Source organism: Panthera uncia, assembly GCF_023721935.1.
Source record: "Panthera uncia isolate 11264 chromosome C1 unlocalized genomic scaffold, Puncia_PCG_1.0 HiC_scaffold_3, whole genome shotgun sequence".
In the NCBI taxonomy this organism is placed as follows: domain Eukaryota; kingdom Metazoa; phylum Chordata; class Mammalia; order Carnivora; family Felidae; genus Panthera; species Panthera uncia.
Genome location: NW_026057584.1, coordinates 11,145,779 through 11,170,815, shown reverse-complemented (window position 1 = coordinate 11,170,815; position 25,037 = coordinate 11,145,779). Strand labels below are relative to the sequence as shown.

General features: G+C 43.0%; 1 protein-coding gene across 1 annotated transcript in view; it reads left to right on the top strand.

The window, feature by feature from the left end:
- DAW1 (dynein assembly factor with WD repeats 1) overlaps window positions 1–24,834 on the top strand; it is a 66,214-nt gene extending 41,380 nt beyond the window's left edge. Inside the window, exons 8-16 of the mRNA XM_049614473.1 lie at window positions 1,656–1,778; window positions 5,734–5,833; window positions 9,684–9,791; window positions 12,002–12,108; window positions 13,233–13,335; window positions 14,415–14,529; window positions 21,593–21,669; window positions 23,895–24,057; window positions 24,432–24,834. Of these exons, the coding sequence (XP_049470430.1) occupies window positions 1,656–1,778; window positions 5,734–5,833; window positions 9,684–9,791; window positions 12,002–12,108; window positions 13,233–13,335; window positions 14,415–14,529; window positions 21,593–21,669; window positions 23,895–24,057; window positions 24,432–24,466 (931 nt within the window). The 3' untranslated portion in view covers window positions 24,467–24,834. The remainder of the gene's footprint in view (window positions 1–1,655; window positions 1,779–5,733; window positions 5,834–9,683; window positions 9,792–12,001; window positions 12,109–13,232; window positions 13,336–14,414; window positions 14,530–21,592; window positions 21,670–23,894; window positions 24,058–24,431) is intronic.
- Window positions 24,835–25,037: the final 203 nt, after the last annotated feature.

Here is a 25,037-nt window from a genome sequence, read left to right as displayed (position 1 = left end):
TAAGAGTCTCTTAGGGTTTACTTCCCTCTGTTTTTATCTTACTGTTCCTTCTCTTCCCTTATGTTCATCTGTTGTGTTTCCTAAATTCGACATATGAGGGAAATCATCTGATACTTGTCTTTCTCTGACTGACTTTTTTTCACTTAGTATAATATACTCTGGTTCCATCTACATTGTCGCAAATGGCCAGATTTCATTCTTTTTTATTGCAGACCAGCTTTTTACTTCTGTGCACTTTTTTTTCTGTGTTGGGGAAGTAGCTTTCCTAATGGAATATTTAAGGAATAACTAAGATAGTATTTTTAACTTTAAAATATTAGAGGTGAAGGGGTGCATAGGTGACTCAGTTGTTTCAGTGTGGTCAACTCTTGATTTTGGCTCGTCATCTCAGGGTCGTGAGATCGAGCCCTTCATTGGGCTCCATGCTGAACATGGAGCCTGCTTGAGATTCTCTCTCTCTCTCTCTCTCTCTCTCTCTCTCTCTCTCCCCCCCCCCCCACCACTTGCATGTGCTCTTTCTCTCTAAAATAAAAAACTACATATGAGAGGCCAACGTACAAATTATTCCTGTAGAAGAATGGTCATGTAAGAGGATTGCTAATCTTCAGTAAATATTCACTGACACTTACTAGTTTGCCAGTCACGTTCCAGGTCCTGGGGATGATGGCAGTAAACCAGATGGGTAGAAGAAAGACTAGCAAAGAGGTGAATGTGCCTGCTCAGGGTGTGCTTTGGGGTCAAGTTGAGGTCCCAGAGACAGCCAGTGCTGTTGGTCTTGTGGGCCATGAGCAGAAGTTTGAATTTTCCTCTAGATTGTTAGGAAGCCATCGGAGGGAAGTTAAAACAAAAACAAAAACCTCCAGTTTCGGTGTGGAAGATAGACTCATAAGGAGTAAGGACCATGTGTGAGCCAAGGTCTATTAGAAGATGGTTTCATGGTTTAGGCAAGAGACGGAGGCAATGGAGCCTGGTGAAATGCAGCCACACTAGGGGTGTATTTTGAGATTGGGCTCACAGAATTTACTAATAGATTGTGTGTGGTATATGAGGGGATTAGAGGAACCAAAGATGATGCTAAGATTTTATGGGCTGACCAATGGGAAGAACGATACTGTTTATTGAGATATGTTAGAATTTCAGAAAATGTTGCTGATTAATATTATTTAGTTCATAATTATTTATAAGAATGATTATTGGCAGGATTACTCTTAATTTGATTTAGTGGCTCCTTTTTGGTTTAGGGATAACATTTAAAAAGTTCCTAATAAAAGGATGTAGCTATTGTTCCCAATTTAACGGTTCTCCATACACGATTTCATTTTGTAAAAAGCAAGATAGGGGCACCTGGGTGGCTCAGTTTTGGTTAAGCATCCGACTTCAGCTCAGGTCGTGATCTCACGGTTTGTGAGTTCGAGCCCCGCCTTGGGCTCTGTGCTGACAGCTCAGAGCCTGGAGCCTGCTTCGGGTTCTGTGTCTCCCTCTCTCTCTGCCCCTCCCCTGCTCATGCTCTGTTGCTCTCTCTCTCAAAAATAAAGAAAGATTAAAAAAAAGAAGAGCAAGATAAATGGGGTTATAATCTTGTAGGTAAAAAAACGAGGTCTTTATTAACACCCTGCTGTTGTCACTTTGTGATCTATTTGTCTCCCGCGTGTTAGCTTTATTACAGGAAGCTATGATCGGACGTGTAAACTTTGGGATACTGCATCTGGAGAGGAGCTTCATACCCTGGAGGGCCACCGGAATGTGGTTTATGCCATAGCATTCAACAATCCGTATGGGTAAACAGACATTCAGTCATTCACTTCTTCCTCATTAATGCATTAAATCCTTTATTTTCTCTCCATTTATTCATGTCTTCCTCTGTTTTTTGGGGGGTGAAAAGAAAAAGAGAACTAAAATTTCCAAGTGCCTGGATGTGTGCTTTGAAAGCTTTTTAAATACCCCTTTCGGTGCTTAAAGGAGTTTGGGGATACATCTTCTTTTTCTCACATAAAGTATATAAAGTTCAAGGACCTTTCTCAAAATCACGGGGTAGTTAAGAGGCGTGCTAAAGTCCCAAGTTCAAGCAGGGCTGAGTCCCGTCCCCTGGGAGTTCTCTGACAGGCACTTATGTCCTATTGATGTTTAGAGCACTGGCTTCTGGAGAATGTGACATACCCCCAGAGCATGGTTTACCTTGTTCAGAAGTTAATTTACAGTCTTAGCTGAAAAAAAAAAATGGATCCAGTAGCATTCTAGATAACAGCACAAGATATAATAGCATTTTTTTAAAAAATTTTTTTAACGTTTATTTATTTTTGAGACAGAGAGAGACAGAGCATGAACGGGGGAGGGTCAGAGAGAGGGAGACACAGAATCCGAAACAGGCTCCAGGCTCTGAGCTGTCAGCACAGAGCCCGACGCGGGGCTTGAACTCACGGACCATGAGATCATGACCTGAGCCCAAGTCAGACGCTTAACCGACCAAGCCACCCAGGCGCCCCTATAATAGCATTTTTAAACCAGCCTCTAGTTAACTGATTCAACAGATGAACCAATGTTCTCTCTAGCTCTCCTTCTGCATGACGTACTGCTGGTACCCAAGGCTCCCTGGATATTTGCAGAAACGGGGCCATCCACTGGTGTGCTCAGCTTTTCTTCCCACCGGTTAGGTCTAAGTCTACCATGAGTTACTTGTATTTGTCCATAAATCTGCTTATGTTTCTTGTGATTTCAACTTTAATGATCGAATTGAATTAAATAGTGCTTAAACTAATGAAATATGCATGTGAAAAGAAAGCTGTTATTTTTTCGTGAAAATGTAGCCAAGGTAAATCTTTGAAAAATTGCTAGTGAGTGAAGTTGTAGGTGAGGCCAGTATAAACATTAGAAAATGCATGGAAACATTTCGAACTATCTTTGTACTCAGATGGTCCTACAAGTGTGTCTAAATTCTCAAATTGGAACTTGTAGAGGTTGGATATGATTTCTGTAAGGCAGATAATGAGCTCCAGGTAGCCAAAGAAAAAGCCTTTGCCTTGCGTATTTGAGTAAAAGTTTTTAATGTGTGTCTTTTTTCATGACTGACCACTGTGACTTTTTCCATTCACTAAGCTGTCTCAGTAAATATGTCTCTTTTATGATAGTAGTATGATGACTAGAACACAACAGTAAATGGCTTGAAAGTTAGAAGAGAAAGGCCAGTGGGATTTCTCTTGGTGGAGGTTGTGAGGATGATGTGCAGCTCCAGCAGAAGCTTGGAGGTGGAAAATAAAGGAGGCGGGAGGGCACCCTGGGGGAGGGCACCCTGCAGCTCCACGGCCTAGGTGGGGCTTTGCCCGGCTCCCCCAGTGCCCCTGGCTCTCTAGTGGATGTTTCCTGGTGAGAATCAGAAGTGGGTGAGGTCAGAGCGTTCTGCGTAGTTTGAACTCTGTTCTGGACGACTGAGTTGTCATGAAGGCTTTGTGTACAGAGGAGGGACGCAATGCAAGTGCCATTTTGGGAGGGCTGTTCTGGCAGAGAGAAGGGGTCAGAGGGTTTGGATTGGGATGAAACAGGAGGCAAGGAATTTAGTTAGGAGGCAGATAAAAAGATACATTCATGGGATGATGAGAACAGTCTAGGGTAGTGGCAAGGGTGATAAAGGGAATCCTATCAAAATCTGATCCACTTAAAGTAGAAATTTTATACCATATATGTTAAAAACTTGATATGTAGATTGCTAATGTCATTATATCTTTCTAAGATGTAACACAGTTTAAATCATATCAATTGTGATGGCACAATCAAACTTAATTGGTACATTAAAATGATTAAGTATTCCAATTACATTACCCAAAACTTAACTTTGATGTATGCAGTTTTGCATTGTAGAGAATGATAGTTTTTATAATGCCTTATTGCACCAACCTGTGGGAGAGAGATTTAATTGACATTATAAATGATAATGCTTTACCTCTACTATAATTCCTACTTTACTTGCAGTGTTATTTAAAGGACTTTAACAGTATGTTCTGCATGATATAATATAATATCCTATAATATTATACTTACAAGACAGGATATTTTTGCATATCTATCTTAGAACAAAGTTTTGGGGGGATAGAGAGGGGAGGAACTCTTCATCTTTTGGCCTTTCTATTGGATTCTACCAAGACCCCCTGACAAAAAACTCGCTTGTCCAATTACATAGTCTGATGATTTATGTATGGATTAAAGCAACCTTTTTCACAGCACTTTGGGGCACTGGGGTTTCAGCAGAGTGAGTTCAAGATTCAAGATCGCCACCAAAGAATGAGACGGTGTGTGTGTGTGTGTGTGTGTGTGTGTGAGAGAGAGAGAGAGACAGAGACAGAGACAGAGAGACAGAGAGACAGAAAGACAGAGATAGAGATAGAAGAACCAGGTTAGTTCTTACATGTTTTATACATTGGGTCAGAAGTAAGCTTTGATTCTATAAAGTAATTCTCAAAACTATGAAATCAGTGTTATCTTTTATAATGTAGTGGTGAATGGGTGTAGAGAGCAGTGTGTGATCCAACAGGAACTGAGAGAGAAACAGCAGCAACTTGAGACAATATGTCTGAGGGGGAGGAGGGCTGGAAAGTGGAGGGAAGGAGCTGACAAAGAGCACACAGTGCTCTCAGCGTATCTGAGCAGAAGTTGGACATCAGCAGCTGATGAGAAACGCTCAGACCATATGGAGGGGGGGTTAGTGCAGACTTTGGGTTGACAACCAGCCTTGAGTGTTAGGAAGCTCGAGTTGGGTGGGTGGGTGTTCTCCAGAACAGTCTGTCCCTGGAGCATGGAGCATGGACAGAAAGGACCTGACTCCTTTAGTATCAGAGACCACAGAAATACTTATGTGGGTGGCCTGAGAGCGAAGGAGAGATACAGGGCATTAATGTTAGTTTGGATAAAATATAAATCCTATGACTGTGCCAAGCACATAGAATTTGCTTTAAGATATGTATTTGGGTCTTAAGACCCAATAAGGGTCTTGAACAATGAGCTTGCAGTATAACCGGTGACCCCGTTGGGTGAAGCATTTTAATGAGTTGCTATAAAAGACAGGGGTCAATGGTAAAGGAAAAGGTTTAGTTCCATGGTCAAAGGTTAAGCGGGCCAACCTACTCTTATCTGTCTGGTGTCGATAGTAACCCTGCTCTGCGGTGTACATGGAAAACCTCTTGTTTGAAAGGGACTGAGGTCTCACCATATTTCCTCTGAAAACCGTCTTCCTTCACCAAAGAGCTGACAATTGGAATATTAGCAGCATTATTTTCCCAAGGAGACACTAAATTCTCAAAAACTCATCTAGCCATGTGGTTCATTGGATTTATACTTTTTCATTTTTCTTCTTTTAAATTCAATGTTATCCTTGTCAGTAGATCTAATAGAATTTTTCCATTTCCTGCCTCTCATACATTTTTAATTTCCATTTGGTAGGAGTTTTCTAAACTAAAAAATTTACCATATTCATTGTGCTAGTTTAAAAACTGATTGTAATCCCAAACATAAATTTATACTTTCAATGTAAAACATTTTAAATTAAATGCATAATCTTATATTATTGAAAAATTAGACCTTAAAATTTTTATCCACCGAAACAAACATAAGATTGTTTGTTGTTTTAAAAACGAAGTAAATTTCTGAGTAGATACAGACCTACGTATTAATGTCTTGTCTTAATTCAGTGTCTCATATAGTGTGTTTGAATTTGTTTTCAAAATCTACATTTGTTTTAAATTTTAGTGACAAAATTGCCACTGGATCCTTTGATAAGACTTGTAAGCTATGGAGTGTAGAAACGGGAAAATGTTACCATACCTTTAGAGGTCATACAGCAGAAATAGTGAGTATATTTATTTTGTTATATTTTTTATGTTCTTGTTTTCCTTCTCCTTCTTCTTCTTCTTCTTCTTCTTCTTCTTCTTCTTCTTCTTCGCTTTTCTCTTTCTCTCTTTTTTAATAGACTTTATTTTTTACAGGAGTTTTATATTCACAACAAGACTGAGTGGAAGGTACAGAGATTTCCCATATATTCCCTCCCGTCCCCCCAAAACCAAGCATGTCCCTTTATGAACATCCCCCACCAAAATGGTACCTTTGTTACAATTGATGGACCTATGTCAACACATCATTACTATTTCTTTTTAGGAGTCCATTATATAAAAGTGGTGGCTCTACCTTCATGATTAATTTTATAATTCTATCCAGTATTTTTAGTTTACATTTATTTCATATGGTGACATTTATGTAAATTACAAGCTATTCGAGTGTTTATATATTAAAGATGTCGTTCAATAACCTGCATCCTGCATTGACCAATTAGATGTGTAATATGATAAACATTTAAGTGCAATATCCAACCTGACTTCTTCTTTTTCATTGACTTGCTTTTGAAGGATTGACTTGATGGGAGTTGATAAAATTCTTAACATAGCTTTTAAAGTACCTTTTTTAAATATATATATATAATATATATTTAATTATATATATATATATATATATATATATATATATATAATATCACGGGATATATTTAGGCTGATTGTTTCCCAGATATCGTTAGAATTCAAATTTGCATAAATAGTTTGATACTCTAAATAGCTTTCACTATTGGGAGGCCTTGACCTTGGCCAATTCCGTGTTACAGCTTATAACAATTAGTGAGATAATTGGCACCCTATGGAACAAATGATAGCTTTTAAAAATAAACAAGCTGCTTATTTTACGAGTAAAATTTATTTATATTTATCCTTCAAACTCATGGTGTACTCATCCAATAAGGGCTCATGCTATGTTTAATACTTTGCTAGACACTGGGGGATAATGCAGCGAAAAACTATAACCGACTCGTTAATTGCACTCAGTGCGCACAAAGCGCTGTCCTAAGCCCTTCACATATATTAGCTTAGTTGCATCTCATAACAACACTAAGGGCTAGATATTTCCCCCTTTTACAGTCCAAGATGCTGAGGTATAGAGTACGTAATTTACCCAAAGTTATAAAAAAGACATAATCCTCATTCTCACACTCCCTTGGAACTTTGAAAAAGTTTTTTTTTAATATGTGGTTCCTAGGAAAACATTGATTTTTTCATAGTCAACAACATTAATCCAATAAATATTTACTAAATATTGGCTGCGTGTCGAGCCCTGACCTACGTGTTTGGCATGCCAAATAGAATCACACATAGATCTTGTCCTGCAGGGATTTTGTACTTTAGTAGAGGGAGTAGAGGCACCAATAAATAAGTTCAAAGATGCTTTGTGGGTGTGCTAGAAGTTCGTGGGGAGTTTAGTGTGGTCACAGAGGGGAGCACCCAGTAGGGGGGTGCTGAGGAGAGACTTTGCACGTGTACTCAGGACGAGGAAGCAGCACGCCCATAGGAGGTGTGCAACGGTGGTGGGTGCTTTTGAACTCGGGTGACTCTGTGTGGCCAGAGCAGCTCTTCCCAGCCTCACCCTGGGGTGATATACACGGAATATGCCAACGTGGCCATGCAACGCACGGAGGGGAGCTGCCTTCTGCCCATGGGCAGGGGTGCTGGCTGAGGACCCCTTGTGCTGCCCAGCTGCCTGGATTCGAGGCACCTTATCTTGGCACCTGCAACCCATTCAGAGCCACATCGCATGGTGAGCATGATCGAAGTGGCCCGTAGTTTTGATTCCTATGCTATACTAAGGAATTAGGGCTTCATCCTGTGGATGGTGCCGTGCTGTTGGGACTCTTAAGCTGGGGGATCGCGTGGTCACTTTGAGTCTTTGGGAAGATCATTCTTTTGGCAGTGTGCAGCGTGATGGGAAGTAGGGGCCGGTCGGGCATCTTGTTTCCAAGCAGAAATGACAGAGGCGTAGGTGGTGGAGGAGTAGGACTGGGTCAGCAAGTAGGTGTGAGACCTGAAGGAAAAAAGGGCCCCTCGAGAGATTCCCTGATTTCAGACAATGGCAGTACCGTTCACCAATTCTCTATATAGAAGGAAAAGCAGCTCTGTGTTCATATGACCCACGTGTCTTAGACTGATTGGTCCAAGCTGCCCGCGTGGTGTCCATCGGAGGCCCCTTGGGCCTGAATTGAGTGGCAAAGTCTGGGCAGGAGACACGGATATGTGGGTGAGTCAGTGGTATTAGGGTGGCAGCACTTCCACTGAGGAAGTGAAATTTCTGAAAGGAAAGGGGTCAGTATGGGGAGAAGTGCGATGGCATCTTGAGCAGATGGGGAAGAGAAGAACCCTCCGAAAGATACAAAAAACAGATAGGAAGCAAAAGAAGAAAAGCAGAGCAGGGTCATGGCTGCCAAGAGGGAAGAAAATATGGAGAACAAAGGGGTCAACACTGCAGATGTCAAGGAGGTTAAGTGGGATGACCGACAGAGCCATTGGATCGGCCCTTTAACCAAAGTGGTTCCAGCAGAGTTGAAGAGTGGGGGATGGGCAGTCAGGGATTTGGTGGTGAAAGGGAAAAAGTAGTCGGCACATAGAGTCAAGGGAGGGTTTGTTTTTATGTGGGAAAAGCTCAAGCATGTTTCCAGGCCACTAGGAGGGATCTAGTCCAGAAGGAGGGAAAAATCAGTGGGCACGTGGCTCCTAGGTATGTGGGCAAGAGGGTGTCTCAGAAGGGCGAAGGGATCCCTCTGCACCTGAGACGGACGGAAGGGAGGAGAGGCCCAGGTGAGGAAGTCCCCCCCTCCCCATAGATGAGTTTTCTCAGGGAAATAGTAGGAGGCCAGGCTATCTGTGGAGGAGGGGTGAAACAGACCGGGGACAAGAGTGGGGAAAGGGACAACGTACTGAGGCAGAGGCACGTTCACGTCGGGAAGGGTGCTGAGCACACAGCTGAGGACAGAAGGCACGAACCAGCAACGCCATAACCTGCTGTGCAGTTTTCCGAAGCTGAGTGGTGACGGAGGGCAAGCGAGTGAACGCAATGGCAGTTGCTACAGTTGGTGGGAGTCTTAGGGATGGTGCAGTGGAAAGACAGGGAGTGAAGGTATCGAGGATACTGGCAGGAGCCATGTTCTCAGGGTGTCAGCTGAGTGGGGGATGAGGGCCCGGGAAAAGGCAGGGGTCTGAATGAGATGGAAAATGTCCTGGGGATGGCTTGGTGAGGAAGGAAGCGGAAGTCCTGGGAAATTGTAACTCGGGATTGATGTATTGGTAGTGAATTTTCTAGGGGAAGTGATGTCAAAGTCCAGGGTGTGGCCATGGGAGCGATTATGAAAGGGAGTGCAGGGTCACGGGTCTGGGGTACTGGACTGGTGCCTCACAGGAAGGCCGCGTAGGACTTGGACTTGAGACTAAAATCCAGTAGCCAAAGTCCTTGGTGAGTGAGGGGGAGGGTTGAAAGGACTGTGAAGTTAACACCCAGGAAGCCGGAAGCCAGAAAACACGAATCTCATCTCGAAGGAGATGGGTTTGCTTTTGTTCGTGTTCTGTGGTCTGGAAGCGGGGAGGGGCGCCAGTGCCCCTGAAATCCTGAGCCGGGTGCCGTGGGAGAGCAGGAAGCTTCTTCCCAAGAGGAGAGTGCTTCGGGATTGAACCGGCACAAGGCAGGCCACCCGGATCTGATGTTTCACTGCGTGGTTTACAAAGAATTAGGCTGAATCCAAGGTGGTTGCTTCCCGAAGCTTTTCTATGCAAAATTGACGGCGGCGTAAAACTCTTCTCTCTCTCAAATCTCTTCCACTTCCTGTAATTCAGGTGTGTTTGTCATTCAATCCTCAAAGCACCCTCGTGGCCACTGGCAGCATGGACACAACAGCCAAACTGTGGGACATTCAGAACGGAGAGGAAGCGCTCACTCTGACGGTACGTTCACAATGCCGACAGCCTCCGGAGCCTTGCATTTTCATTCGCCGCCCTTTAGCACCGGCCTATCATTTGAGTTTGTTTCTATTTTTGTGTTTATTGCAAACTGACCTCTTGGGCTTTCAGACTCTGCAGTGAAAAGAGTGTCCCGGTTGGCTTGCTGGCTCTTCCAAAAGGCTTTGATGGGAGAGCTGGGGAAGCCACGCGGGCTCTTTCCTGTGACTGGCTTTAGTCTCTAAAGCTTACCAGCTGTGGCTTAAAGCCACCGCCGTCTTCCTGGCTTAAAGCCAAGTAGGAGGAGGCTGGCACTTTCTGGAAGGGGCGGAAGTGGAGAACTTGCCAGAAGATTCCTTAAACGGATGACTGCTCGCTCCGTCCTCCACCACTCCCCACCCCCCCCAGTCTTAGAAGCCTTCTGTGTTACAAAGTCTGAAATGACAGGGGGCCAGTGGAGAGAGGAGCAAGGCCACAGGGCACCGCCCATAGCCCCGGTGCTGCCTGTCCCCACAGGGGCCTCTGTCCACTGCCACCAGGCGTCCAGCACTTGCCTGCCACCTCTGCTTCTCCCCACCGCAGCCCGCACCCCCGTACAAAAATAGGGTGATTCTCTGTGCCAATCAGTGGGAACTGCTGGCTGGAAAACCCGAGTCTTATCCTTCCAAATTATAAACGGACATTAAACACAGGACCCCTCTCCTAGGAGAGCTTTTTCCAAGACAGTGACAAAATGGCCCGGGGAGAGAAAAAGCACCCTTTTTAACTAACGCCAAGGGATTCAGAGTGCCAGCCTTAATTAGCGTAAGCATCCTCTTTCGCTCTTCGTTCTCATCCTGTCCGAGGGCGGCTGCCTCTGCATTACCTACACTTTCAGACACATGCCTGACAGTCCTCGAAGGACGCATCTGTCCCTGCACACCTACACCTGCCTGCCGCCAGAGAACGCATTCGTTCCGTGTGTCCGGAATTGCAATGTTCAGCCACATTTAGTTTTTTGCCATTCGGGATCAACCAGAAATTTGATTTGTAAATGAACCTTTCCGCTACTTAAAAAAGTAATATATGTTACTTTGCTACAATAATTAGAGAAACAAGGGAGACACTGCAGAGTAGAATCTGCTGCAGAGAAGGGCTTCTTCGGATTGTCTCAGGACGTCTGATGCATCAACCGTAGACAGCGACCAGGTGAAAGTCAGGCCAAAGGCCAGATACTTATTAACCTTTTGATGTTAAGTCATCATAAGAATATCCTTTAATTTTTTTTTTCAACGTTTATTTCTGAGAGATAGAGAGAGAGAGAATGAGTGAGGGAGGGGTAGAGAGAGAGGGAGACACACAATCCGAAGCAGGCTCCAGGCTCCGAGCTGTCAGCACAGAACCTGATGTGGGGCTCAGACTCGTGAGCTGTGAGATCACGACCTGAGCTGAAGTCAGACGCTTAACCGACCGAGCCACCCCGGTGCCCCAAGAATATCCTTTTTTTTAAGTTATTAACTTTATTTCACAAGTTTGCCTATTGTTAACCCATAAAGCACACAGCCCTTTTATTTTTTTTTATAATCATTTTAAGTTTATTTTTTGAGAGAGAGAGAGAGAGAGAGAGAGAGAGAGAGAGTGTGTGTGTGTGTGTGTGTGTATGCAAGAGAGCTTGAAGGAGAGGTAGAGAGGGAGGGAGACAGAGAATCCCAAGCAGGCTCCACACTGTCAGTGCAGAGCCCAACACGGGGCTCGATTTCACAAACCGTGAGATCATGACCTGAGCTGAGATCAAGAGTCAGATGCCTAACCCACTGAGCCACGCAGGCTCCCTGCATACAGCTCTTCTAAAAGTGTTTTTAAGACAATGTGAAAAAAGCCCTCTGATTTCCCAAATCATGCTCTCGCCCTGTCTATTCAAACAGAAACAAAAATTAAAAAAAACAAACAAACAGCCGTACTATGTAAAATTGACTTGATTTAAGTGTGTAAGTCAACTTTGAGAAAAATTTAGTCAAGTGCCACTTTCCCCAAACTCTAGTTTTCAAACATTTCCCTGGAAGGAAACCTGTGCCCATTTGCAATCTCTCCCTATTGCCACCCCCAGTCAACCACTAATCTTTTTTCCCCCTATAGAGTTTTGCCTTTTCTAGCATTTTCTTATCAACTAGGATATTGTGCATTTGTAGGGAGAGTTTTTCCACAGGTGTGCATGACGGTATCCACTCTCTTTCTAGGGACATTCGGCTGAAATCATCTCTTTGTCCTTTAACACCTCGGGAAACAGAATCATCACAGGGTCTTTTGATCATACAGTTGCAGTGTGGGAAGCTGAAACTGGAAGGTATTCTGTGTCTTTAGGAATATTAAAACCTGTGGGGCGCCTGGGTGGCTCTGTTGGTTAAGCGTACAACTTCGGCTCAGGTCACGATCTCATGGTTCCTGGTTCGAGCCCCACATCAGGCTCTGAGCTGTCAGAGCCTGGAGCCTGCTTCGGATTCTGTCTCCCTCTCTGCCCTACCCCTGCTCATGCTCTCTCTCTCTCTCTCTCTCTCAAAAATAAAATAAGAAAACATTAAAAAAAATTTTAACACCTAAATCAGAGGGTTAAGAAGACAATCTTTGCCGTTCATTAGTTTAATCTTATATCTATTAAGTGTGCTTTGGATTCTATAGGAATAGGACACACCACAAATAAATTAATTCATTATTTAATGGTATTTCCTATCCATAAAACATGTGTATTTTCTTAGAATTCTGAGCAAATAATGCCACACAGCAACGTACAAGGAGAATGTTAACAGTAGCCTGGGTGTATGGCTGTTACTTATTCTGTATACTATGTAATCAAATTTCAGTGGCTTGTCATTACGGTAGGCATGGGTATCAGGAGTAAATAAAATCATGGCTAATTTCCCCTACTTAATTTAGTCCACGAACTTCAATTTCCTTCCTAATTATTTTTGGTTCTGGTTGCTAAGATGTTAACTAAATTAGACTATTTGTTCTATAAAGCTCTACCTTGGACCTGTCTGCATCTTGATAAGGGGGCTAATTATCAGGGGTAGCAATCAAGATGGATACAACAAGAAATGAGAGAGAAGGAGGGGCCCTTCAGACACTCAAGGGGAAGTTTCTGAACTACCAGGGGGGTCCGCTCATCCCACTTCCAGAATTTCAGACGATCTTTATTATTTTTTACCCATGGCTTTCTGAGGTCTTGTCTTAAGTAATGTTGCCATCTTTGAGTGCTTAAAGTTTTGGTATATTTCTGCTGAAATGAAATGAGTAGCCTAGTTGACTCTTTTTGAGCTATAGTAAAGCCATCATTGTTTGGTCATCAAAGATGTTATTTTGTAAAAACCAAAGTTTAGATTCTTACACCCACAGGGGGCTAGACATCATTATTTGGGCACATATCCTGACGTGTGGCATCGTTCACCAGCATGCATCCTTTCCATTCTGCAGGAAGGTGTATACCCTAGTTGGGCATTGTGCTGAGATTAGCAGTGCTTTATTCAACTGGGACTGCTCTCTGATATTAACCGGCTCTATGGACAAAACCTGCATGGTGAGCTCAAGAAACACCTTTGCTTTACAGTTCTTGTGTGCCTGCTTTTACTGTGTCAGACATTCCCTGCAACATTAACAAATCTCAAAGGTACTGTAAAATTAAGATATTAATTTATAAATGATAGTTGGCATTAAAAATTTTTTTTAAATGTTTTATTTATTTTTGAGACAGAGAGAGACAGAGCAGGAGCAGGGGAGGGGCAGAGAGAGAGGGAGACACAGAATCCGAAGCAGGCTCCAGGCTGTGAGCTGTCAGCACAGAGCCCGACGCGGGGCTTGAACTCACAAACCGCGAGATCATGACCTGAGCTGAAGTCAGACGCTTAACTGACTGAGCCACCCACGCGCCCCCTTTTTAAAAAAATTTTTTTTAATGTTTTATTTATTTTTGAGACAGAGAGGATAGTTGGCATTTTTAAATGTTGTTTCTGATCTCCCGAGTTTAAAGAAACTATGTAGTAAAACAATGTTAATTGAATCAGATCAAACAATGTTAATTATTACAAGATCTTTAAAAAAAAAATAAAAGGCATGTTATTTTTCTTTATTCTCTCTGTTCATTTGTTGAACTTTGATTAGAGGCAGTCTCAATGAGGCTCAGCACCACGTCTCCCTGCCGTTAACTTTCTTTTGCTAAGAGCTTATGCTCTGGAATTATTATTTGATTACACATCCAATGTATTATAACCTTAGTGTACTTTTCATGTGCTGGCGTTACAGTTTTAGATCAAGCTCCTTATCATTTTATGACCTTCTTATGAAAAGAGGACACTTCCTCTCCAGTCAGCAAAGCAGGCACTTTGAGATTTTTCCTACTATCGTGGCAGATTTGTACTACCCATCCTAAATGTCTGTCTCTGATCTTCTCCTCATCCAAAGTGTGCCTTGTTAGTTGGTTGGCTGTGGTCTCTTGTCATGAATCCAGGTAGAATTAACAGAACATGTGAAAATGATACACATGATCTTGGCCCAGTTATTTAGCCAGCCGTACGCATGTCATCAAGACTACTACTTGCTGTTTTTGCACTTCAGACAGGAAGTTATCATAGTCGTCTCTTTTTTTTTTTTTACTTGTAGCTGTGGGACGCTGCAAATGGAAAATATGTGGCAACATTAACAGGCCATGATGATGAAATACTAGACAGCTGTTTTGATTACACTGGAAAACTTATTGCTACTGCTTCAGCCGATGGTAGGTCATCGGTTCATACATTTAATTTATGGGGGGGGGGGGATTTATGCTTTGTTTGAGAAACATGTATAATTCTACACTATAGGTCATCTACCTGATGACCAGCTGTGGTACAAACCACATGTGCCTCATCTCTGTGATGTTGGTATCTATGTCCGTATGGTATTCTTGGTAACCATGTCATGATATCTGTGTCACCTCCTTGGCAACCACGTCTGGTGTTATACTCGGTCTTCACACCTCCTTGATGACTGTGGATGGTGGTATATCCTGGATCATCTCCCTAATCCTGCATTATGCTACACTGTGTTGACCTCATCAACTTGACCACCATTCACAGAGCTATAATAAGTCTGTATTATCTCCTGTATCCACACGTGCTGCTCCATTATGTATAGCGCACTTTTGTGACGAACACACATGATGCTGTGCTATACGTCATCTTCTCCCTTACCATTGATGAGTCTACACTGTATCTGCATCATCTTATTGGTAACCGTGGACTGGTGGTAAACTGTGTGTGCCTCAACTCATTGAAGACCACATATGATGCTACAATACATCTCTGTCATCTTCCTGTTGACCGTGCATATTATTATGTCCCTCTCATCCCTCCAGGACACAAGTTACAGGGTATGTCTACTCCAGCCCTGGATCACCAAGTAAGACCCTACATTATACCACATCCCCTCCTGATGGCCATAAATGATAACACACCATACTCACATTTTCTTAAAAACCATGCATGAGGGGCGCCTGGGTGGCTCAGTCGGTTAAGCGTCCGACTTCGGCTCAGGTCACGATTTCGCGGTATGTGAGTTCGAGCCCCGCGTCGGGCTCTGTGCTGACAGCTCAGAGCCTGGAGCCTGTTTCAGATTCTGTGTCTCCCTCTCTCTCTGACCCTCCCCTGTTCACGCTCTGTCTCTCTCTGTCTCAAAAATAAATAAACGTTAAAAAAAAATGTAAAAAAAAAACCAAAAACCATGCATGATATTCCATTTCACTCCATCATCTCCTTGATTGCTGCCTAGGAGGTATCCTCTCCTTGATAACCATGTATGGTTACCATGAACTCACCTTGCTGACAAATAAATATGATGTTACACCATGTCTTTGACATGTCAATGAAAGTTGCATATCATGCTATGTGACATCTGTCCCCCCTCATTGACAAGCATCGGTATTACAACATTATGAATACACTCTGTCTTGGGTGGTAATTTATTATACTAAACAACAGGTCACCCTCATAACTATGTATTCCTGACAAGCATGTAAGAGACTCCACGACTTCCGCATCATTTGCTGGCAACCCTGTCATTATGTCCACATCACGTCCTTGACAGCTGCATGCGATGACACATCTGCACCATCTCCTTGGCCAGCATACGTGACACTATACTAAGTCTATGTCATCTCATGACATCACACAACCATGTGTGATGCTCTTCTTTGAGTCATCACTCTGATAATAAAGTATGATGCTACACTGTGTCATCTTCCTGAAGACTGCAGGTCATGCTACCCCACACCTGTGTTATCCAGCTGATGATCACATATGCAGCTGCACCACGTGTGCATAATTCTTTTAATAGCCACCTACGATGCTACATTGTGTCCGCACCGTAGACCTGAGGATTACGTTTTAAGTTACACCATGACTTTGTTATCATTTAAAGACCACACTGGACGCTGCACTCTTATCTGCCTCATCTCCTTGGCAAGCTGGTGCGGTGCTATCCAAAGTCCACCTAATCTCCTGGGTAACCATATGCAATGCTGTTCCATGAGAGACCTCACCTTGGTAGCCAAGTATGATGCTGAACTGTCATCTCCCTGGAGACCAAATGTGATGCTACACTGTGTCCATATCATCCACCTGATGACCATGAAGGGAGCCACATAAGTCCACATTATGCCTCTAATGACCACGTATGATGCTATCTTGTGTCTATATCATATACCCGACCGCTATGTTTTAATTTACAGTCCTTGTCATTCTCTTTAAAATCTTGTATGATACTACACTATACCTTCATCTAATCACTTATAACCATGTATGATCCTCTGCCATATCTTCACCACTTCCTAGAAATTTATGTGCGACGCTGTAATATTTCTACCTCATCACCTCGGCAAACACGTCTTCAAGGGCCGCTATGTCTGCTTCACCTCATTTACAAAACGACATGATTCCACATCATGTCTGGATTGTGTTTTTGAAATCTGCTCCTCAGGCTATACCTTTTGTGTCATCTTGAGTGCTACGTGTGATGCCCTAGTGCCTGTCATCTCAATGGTAGGCTCGTATAACGTTACTCTGTGTCAACAATCAATAACGTTATGTGATGCTTAAGTGCTCGCTACCCTCCCTTAATGATGGTACACTCTGATTGCATCATCTCCCTGGCAACCAGATATAATGCTACACTGTGTGTCATACCCTGATAATTACATCATCTCCCTGACAATCAAGTAAGGTGTTGTGCTGTTTCTGTGTTATCTCCTAAAACACATGTATGATGTTCTACTATGTCTCATGTTCTTCCTAGCAACATATAAAGCTATATCATTTTCTTGATAATCATGTATAATGTCTATACTAGGAGAGATTCCTTGATGACCGTGCATGATGCTACATGATATATGCACCATATCCTAGAAAACCATGCTACATTATGTGAAACCCCCTGTACAAGTATGTGTCATGCTCTACGATTACTACATCACCCCTTTAACAACCCTGCACCATGCGACTAAACTATTTCTGTATTATGTCCGTGATGATCATGTATGACGCCACACTATGTCTGTGTCGTTTGGAAAACAGGATATGGTGATGCGTTATTTCTGTGTTACTTTTCTGTCTATTATTTGTGATGTTGAAATTTATGTGTCTTGTATTCCTGATCAACACCTATGACATTACAATATGTCTGTGGCGAGCCTATTATATCCACATATGACACAAGTTGTGCCTATATCGTCCCTCTGATGACCACATACGACACCGCACTGTGTGTCCTCTCCCTGATAATGTACGACACCACGCCGTATTTGCATCACTTCCCTGACAGCCAGGGTGATGCTACACCATTTCTGGTCCTCTCCTTGACGACCACGTACGAAGCCATGCTGTGTCTCATCATGTCTTGGCCAGCGAATGAAGCTATAGACTCTGTTTGCATATTTCTTAACAGTCATGCGTGATGCTCTATTATAAGGAATCTCCTGACAATCACGTATGGTGCTGTGAGATATCTGTGTCATCTTGCCCACCGCGCACGACCCTGCACTGTCTGTGGCCAGCCCACGTGATGGCATCCTGTAACTGCATTACCTCTTTGATAACTGTATTCGTTTGCCAGGGCTGCCATAACAGAGTACAACAGACTGAGTGGCTTAAAAGACAGACATTTCTCTTCTCACAATTCTGGAAGCTACAGGTTCAAGATCAAGGTGCTGGCAGCGTTGGTTTCTTCTGAGGCCTGCAGATGGCAGTTTTCTCCCTGTGTCTTCACATGGTCTTCCCTTTGCACGTGTCTTTGTCCTAATCTCTTTTTCTTATAAGGGCACTGGCTATATTGGGTTAGGGCACACTCTAAGGACCTCATGTTAATCTCATCTCTTCTTTAAAGACCCAATCTTGGGGCACCTGGGTGTCTCAGTTGGTTAAACGTCCGACTTCGGCTAAGGTCACGATCTCGCGGTTGGTGGGTTTGAGCCCCGAGTCAGGCTCTGTGTTGACAGTTCAGAGCCTGAAGCCTGCTTCGGATTCTGTGTGCCCCCCTCTCTCTCCCCCTCCCCGGCTCGTACTTTGTCTGTCTCTCTCTTAAAAATAAATAAGCATTTAAAAATTAAAAAGAAATAAAATAAAAAGACCCAATCTCCAAGTAAGTCAACTTCTGAGGCACGGTGGGTTGGAAATTCAACATATGAGTTTTGTGGGGACCGCAGTTTGGCCCAATAACAGCATGTATGACATACAGCATGCTTGTGTCTTCTGCCTGAAGACTTCTCTTCTTGCAAATCCCACAGTATGACATGTCTGCATCGTGTCTTTGATAATCATGCTACACTCTGTCTGTATCATCTTTTAACCTACTGTATACGATGCTACATTGTGACTTCCCCACCTCCCGAGAGCCATGGATGATGCTATACCAGGGATAAACTCCCTGAAGACAGTGAATGATGCTTCTTGACGTCTGCATCATATCCTTGACAAAAACATGAGATGCCACACTCTGGATCATAGGGTGTGCGATTACCCCAGAATGTTTCAATACATACATAATGCTCTGCCATTCTTCCGGTCTTTGACAACCTCGTAAGGGTATATGCTGGATATCCTATACTGTGTTTATATCATCTCCTTGATAACCATGGGGAGTGCTATGCTATTTTGCATCATCTCCTAGACAGCTAAGTGTGATGCTAAGTGTGACAGTATGTGTCATGTCCATGATGACCACCATGTATGATGCTCCAATATATCTTGCCACCTGTTGATGACCCCATATGTTGCTACGCTGTGTGTTTTAATCTCTTTGGACAAGCATACATCATGCTATACTATGTCTGCCTCGTCTCTGTGATGGCCACATAGGACACTATGTCTGTGTCATGCTCCCATGAATGCGTATCATGCTGTGCTATGATTGTGTCATCACCATGTCAACACGCATAAGCCTCCACTGTGTCTAAGGCATCTCTTTGATATTCACATATGATGTTTTATCGTGTCCAATTCCTTCGTGACTCCAGGGGACTCTACGTCATGTCCATGCAAACTTCTTAACAGCCATTTCAGGAATTCTAGCAAAGATGGAAGGCTTTTGGGGGGGGGGCGTGATTTGTTCTTAGTTTTCCTGCATTTGCTCCTTGTGGCTAACATACTGTTAAGCAGTCGCGTATCTTTTGTGTTACAATGACTTGTAGAGTTTTGCCAGTGATTCATTTTAATTACACAGTCTTTATGCCACCTGTGTCTCCTTTTTAAAAATTACATTTGCATGCTTATTCTCTTACTCACTAGGACTTTTCAAAGGTGATCCTTTGATCATACATAAAGTTCTTTCTATGCTCTGGAATTATAAACACCCTGAATTTGAGAGTTCTACTTTTTCAAAGTAACCACTTACTTTTTCATCTTATCACAGAGCTTGGCTTTTTAAAAATCATCCCTTAACTGTAATTAATCTACCCTTTTCATTTTAAATACCATTCTCACTTATACAAAAAAATCCATTCGACACAAGTAGAGAGGGTACCTACTTTGTGCCAGGAATCGTTTTAGGAGCATGGGCTAGATCAATGAGCAGAAGAGAGAGGAATCCCTTCCCTCATGGAGCTGTACTGTGGAGGGGGAGACAAGGAAGAATACCATACATATGTTTTACATAGAATGTGAGGATATAGAGAATGTTAGATTATAAAGAATGTTAAATTATAGAGAATGGCAGATTAGGAAGCATGTTAGGACTTTGTCAGCACTAGGGGGGCAGAAACAAGCCAGGTCTGGAGATCAGGATGCTGAGGGATGGGTAAGAATGAACTGCGCGTTCAATTCTTCTCCTTTTGTTTTCTCTACCATCTGTTAAGCCCCCCTAGCAGTGATTCCATTCTTTCCCTGTTCAACAAGACGTTGCTTCAAAAAAAAATCTTCTTCTTCTCTTTTGGCGTGTGTTGTGAGTCTCTTCCCATTGTGTACCTTCTAAGAAGTCTTGATGCTTAGGAAATCTTGTTTACTTAATCTCTGGTTCCTGCCCCACACCCTCTTCTTAAAATTGGATCCATTCAACTGGGTTAGTTACCTGTGCAGCTACATCTGTGTATATATATATCACCTTTTTCTTCCTCATTGGAATCGTTCTCAAGACTGAATTATTTTTTGGTGTCCTATTCATATTTCTGTCTTTTTAAAATCATAGTTTCAGACTATATTATTTCTGTCTTGCCTGGGTTTAAAATGCTTCTGAGAAATTTCGAGAATGACTCTATGTAGAATATTCACTTTTGTTGTATTAACACATTCTTAAAACACGTTGGTCACTTGAAGGTTTTTGGAATGTCCAAGTAGCAAGTTTTATATTTTTAGTCATATTGATTGTACAATAGCACTTTTCATCTACTCCTTCCTGAAGTTGACATTGTCAGAAGGGCAAGTACAAAATTTACTAAGATATTTTGTTCTTCTCTGAATGAAAATTAAGTAACCAAAATTCGTTATCTTTGCTAATTTTGCCTCTATCTAATGTTTTAACTGCACTAATTTTGCCTCTGTGTAAAGTTATAATTGCAATAAGAGAGCAGCCTTCACCTGGCTAGATAAATTTTAACTTTTTTCTGATAATTTTACTACTGCTGTTTTTCTCCTTCTACACTTGTTTAACTCCTCCACTCCTTAATTCTAAAGAAATGTATATACCTCTCCCTCCTCCTTCCCCCTTCCTTCCTTCCTTCCTTCCTTCCTTCCTTCCACCCACCCATCTATCCATCCATCCACCCACCTATCCTGTATCCACTTAATAGGTGTCTACTGGGAGCTTTGCACTTCTGGGCACAGGAGAACATCTGGGAACAAACCATTCTACTAGCTCTTTCTGTAGAAAGGCATCCCTAATGCCTATTCTTTGCCCAGCAAGTAGTGGCTGTTGTTCCTTTTCAAGAAGGCCTCCTGAACTGTCTGTGCCCTTACACGCTTTTTGGTGTGTGGTGCTGGTCTGGTGGCTTATTTCATCCCCAACTTCTCAAAACTTGTTTTGATTCTCCCCTTTCTCTTTAAGATCTTCTTTTTGGATTCCTTCCCCACCTTTTTGACCTTGGAACCCATTGTTTCTTCTAGTAAGCTCAGGGCTATAGACGCACCCTCTTCCCCCTCTTCTCCCGCGGTGGCACCAGCTTGCACGGACAGTTTCAGGTGGTGGCCCTCCCCGCAGGAAGGGAGACAAACACACAGAGCCTGTATGTCAGAAGGATAGATATTTACATAATTCAAAGCACATGGTTCAAAGTTCTGTATTACACATGAATTCATATGTATCTCCACTCTTTCAAAAAGGAACGGCAAGGGTTTTCAGTGCAGCCACAAGGAAATGCATTGCCAGATTGGAAGGCCACGAAGGTGAAATTTCAAAGGTGAGTTGCATTCTCATCTGGAGCAGTTTCTTTAGTTAAAAAGAATCGAATGCATAGTGGTCTGTTGGCACTAGGGTTTGCCCAATTATCCTACTCTTTCTAGAAATCATAAAAACGATATTTTTAAGTGTGACCTCAAACTCAGCATAATAAATGATTCCTAAAATCTTTAAGACAGTTTAAGACAGCATTTTTTCTCAGCCGTCAGCAAAGGATCGAGTTAGCGGACGATACTTATTAAAGCCATTTAAGAAACTTGTGAAGTACTTTTCTCGGTCTTGGCTGACACGCAAGTGTATATTATGCACAATAACATGCTGTTCAGCAGGTATCAAGTGTGCTGTGAATTCAATGCAATTGAGAAAGTGTGTCCGGGAAATATTTAATACTTCACAGTTTAAATTTTTTTTAAATGTTTATTTATTTTTGAGCGAGAGAGACAGAGCGTGATGTGGGGAGGGGCAGAGAGAGAGGGAGACACAGAATCCGAAGCAGGCTCCAGGCTCTGAGCTGTCAGCAGAGAGCCCGACGCGGGGCTCGAACCCATAGACTGCAAGATCGTGACCTGAGCCAAAGTCAGATGCTTAACTGACTGAGCCACCCAGGTGCCCCGATACTTAGTAGAGTTTAAAATGACCTGCTTTGAAACTTCAGAGCTGTAGCTTAGGATTTTGTATAAGCTTCACCCATATGTGATTCACAGAGCAGAGACTTCCAATCAGTGACCTGAAGTTTAGCCATGTCCTGTGTCAATTTTGGAAAGATCTGGACATGGGGACCCTGTTCAGCCCAGTTCTTTGGTCTTGTACCTGAGATCAGATTTGCTCCTTCCTTTCAAAGTATCATTTTGATGGCTTCAGGTCCTGGAAGGCTTCCCCTAGACCCTGGAACTGTCCCTGTGGTGCTCCCCACCAACCTACACCCCCCTTCCCCCCATACCTGCTGCTGGTGGCCCGGAGCTCAGGAGCTCCTGTCTTTCAGGGTTGGTCTCTAAGGCCACGCAGAGCACATCTTCTCCATAGGCTGGGGGGATGGGCAGGAAGGGAGAGAGGGAAGTGTGGATGTGGGAGACAGCCTGGGAAGAGAGCCCAGACTGTGCTTCTGAGTGGCTGGTCTAATAACTTGACACGCACGATGTGTCCTACTCAACAAGTGCACATGTTTTTGTGTATGTGTGAATATGAAGAGTTCTCAAACTCTGTATTATTGCATTTTAGGCTTATATATTTTAAAAGAGAGAGAAAGAGAGAGAGCACAAACGGGGGAGGAACAGAGAGAGAGAGAGAGAGAGAGAGAGAATCCCAAGTAGGCTCCACATGGTCAGCATGTAGCTCCATGTGGGCTCAAACTTACAAACAGTGAGATCATGACCTGAGTCGTAATCAAGAGTCCAATGCTTAACCAACTGAGCCACCCAGGAGCCCCTCGGCAAATGCTTTTTGATAGCTTCCACTGTGCTAGGCATTGTACTGGGGACATAAGGACAAAAAAAAAAAAAAAAGCCATGACCTTGAGCCTTTCCCTCATCAAATTTTTAGCCCTGGAGGATGTGACCCAAATCATTGTGTTATGATGATTTAGAGAGGCTTAGAAGCATGGTGCCCAAAGGAATAGTGAACTGACCATTTCCTTCGACAGCTGCTCAGATACGTTTGACAACACTTGGCACATAGGAGGCACTAAGCACAGGTTTATGCAATGTGCTTTGCTTTGAGTGGCAGTAGAATGAAAGTCCCTGCCTGTAGGCACGACATTCACTCATTCTGTGGCCAGGTTGAAGGAGGATCTGTATGCTTTTGCTTACAGAGAGTTGGGTTATGGGGATGACATGGGGGGTTGGATTTGAAGGAGCCTGACTTGTGTCCTCATCCACACCAGGGCTCTCTTGGTTTGCCTGGAAAGACTTTGGAAAGAGGCTAGGTGGGGAATACTCAAATTAGAAGAGAGCTTTGGTCTTTATCCTTAGAATTGTTGTGTGTGGTGGTGGTGGTGGGGGGGTGTAGCCAGTTAATTTCTTCTGTCTAGAAGCATTATTATGTGTTAACAATAATCATGTATTAATCCCCGCAATATTTTTCCCATCAGGAAGGAACTATTCTATGTAAGAATAAATGCCAGGCTAGGAAGATGACAGGTGCTCAGTAATGTCCTCTTTTTGCTGGTGAAAAATATGTCAAGAATCACATTACACAAACCTGTGATCCTTTTTCCTTTCTGTCTTGTAGATTTCTTTCAACCCCCAAGGGAATCGTCTTCTAACGGGCAGCACTGATAAGACAGCGAGAATCTGGGATGCTCAGACTGGTCAGTGCCTCCAGGTTCTTGAGGGGCACACTGATGAGATCTTTTCGTGTGCTTTCAACTATAAAGGCAACATAATCATTACAGGTATGGGAAAGAGAAACACATCTGGGTGTTCAAGTTCACTGTTTTTCCATTTGATGGCATCGTTTGAGGGGAGGGCAGAGAGGATAAGCAGAGGGGATGCCTGGGGTGGCTCCATTCTCGTCTTGGCCAATTCCGAGATGCTGTGAATTTCGCTCCTGTGAGTAGGACACAGACTTGCCCAATTTGTGACTGACAGGAATCATTTAAAAAATTTTTTTTCGCTCCCCAAATGCCCGAGCTGCTCAAAGGCTCCACGACTGGACACATTGAGTGTATTGATAATTGTCAATGACCCAGAAGATGTTAATTTGTAAAAAGAGAGAGTTAGTGAATAAAATGAGGGAAAAATAACTTTGTGCAATTTGTTTCGTTAGGTAGCAAGGATAATACGTGTAGGATATGGCGTTGACAGAAGAGAGCCGGTTGGTGAGCGGATTTGCTAGCAGTGGAGGTGAAGGTAGAGCTTCACAGTTGTCAAGCAAGCTATTTTCATGTTTCACATCTTCTCTTCTTCCGCAAGGCAACTACATGCTGTCCTTAGCTTCGCAGATATGACCGTTAAAACTAATAAACTTACATCACGTCTTCATAGTATTTGATGGAAATGGTAGGAGAGACCACAATGTGTGGCCAATGTCACTGGTGATTGCATCTTTGTTTTTATTTTTAGTAGCATCATGATAGTGATAAAGGAAATCAGAGTGATTTCACGGTGTGTCTCAGATTCTCCTTTGAAAGCTCTTATAAAATCTGTTGAATAAAGGTTTTGGAAGCAGTTGTGAGTGAATTATCCATCTATATGTATGATGTATGTGTCTCTTGTGATGAGAACTTTTAAGATCTACTGTCTTAGCAACTTTTTTGAAACATTTTTTAACGTTTATTTATTTTTGAGAGAGCGAGAGAGACAGAAAATGAGTGGGGGAGGGGCAGAGAGAGAGGGAGACACAGAATCCCAAGTAGGCTCCAGGCTCCGAGCT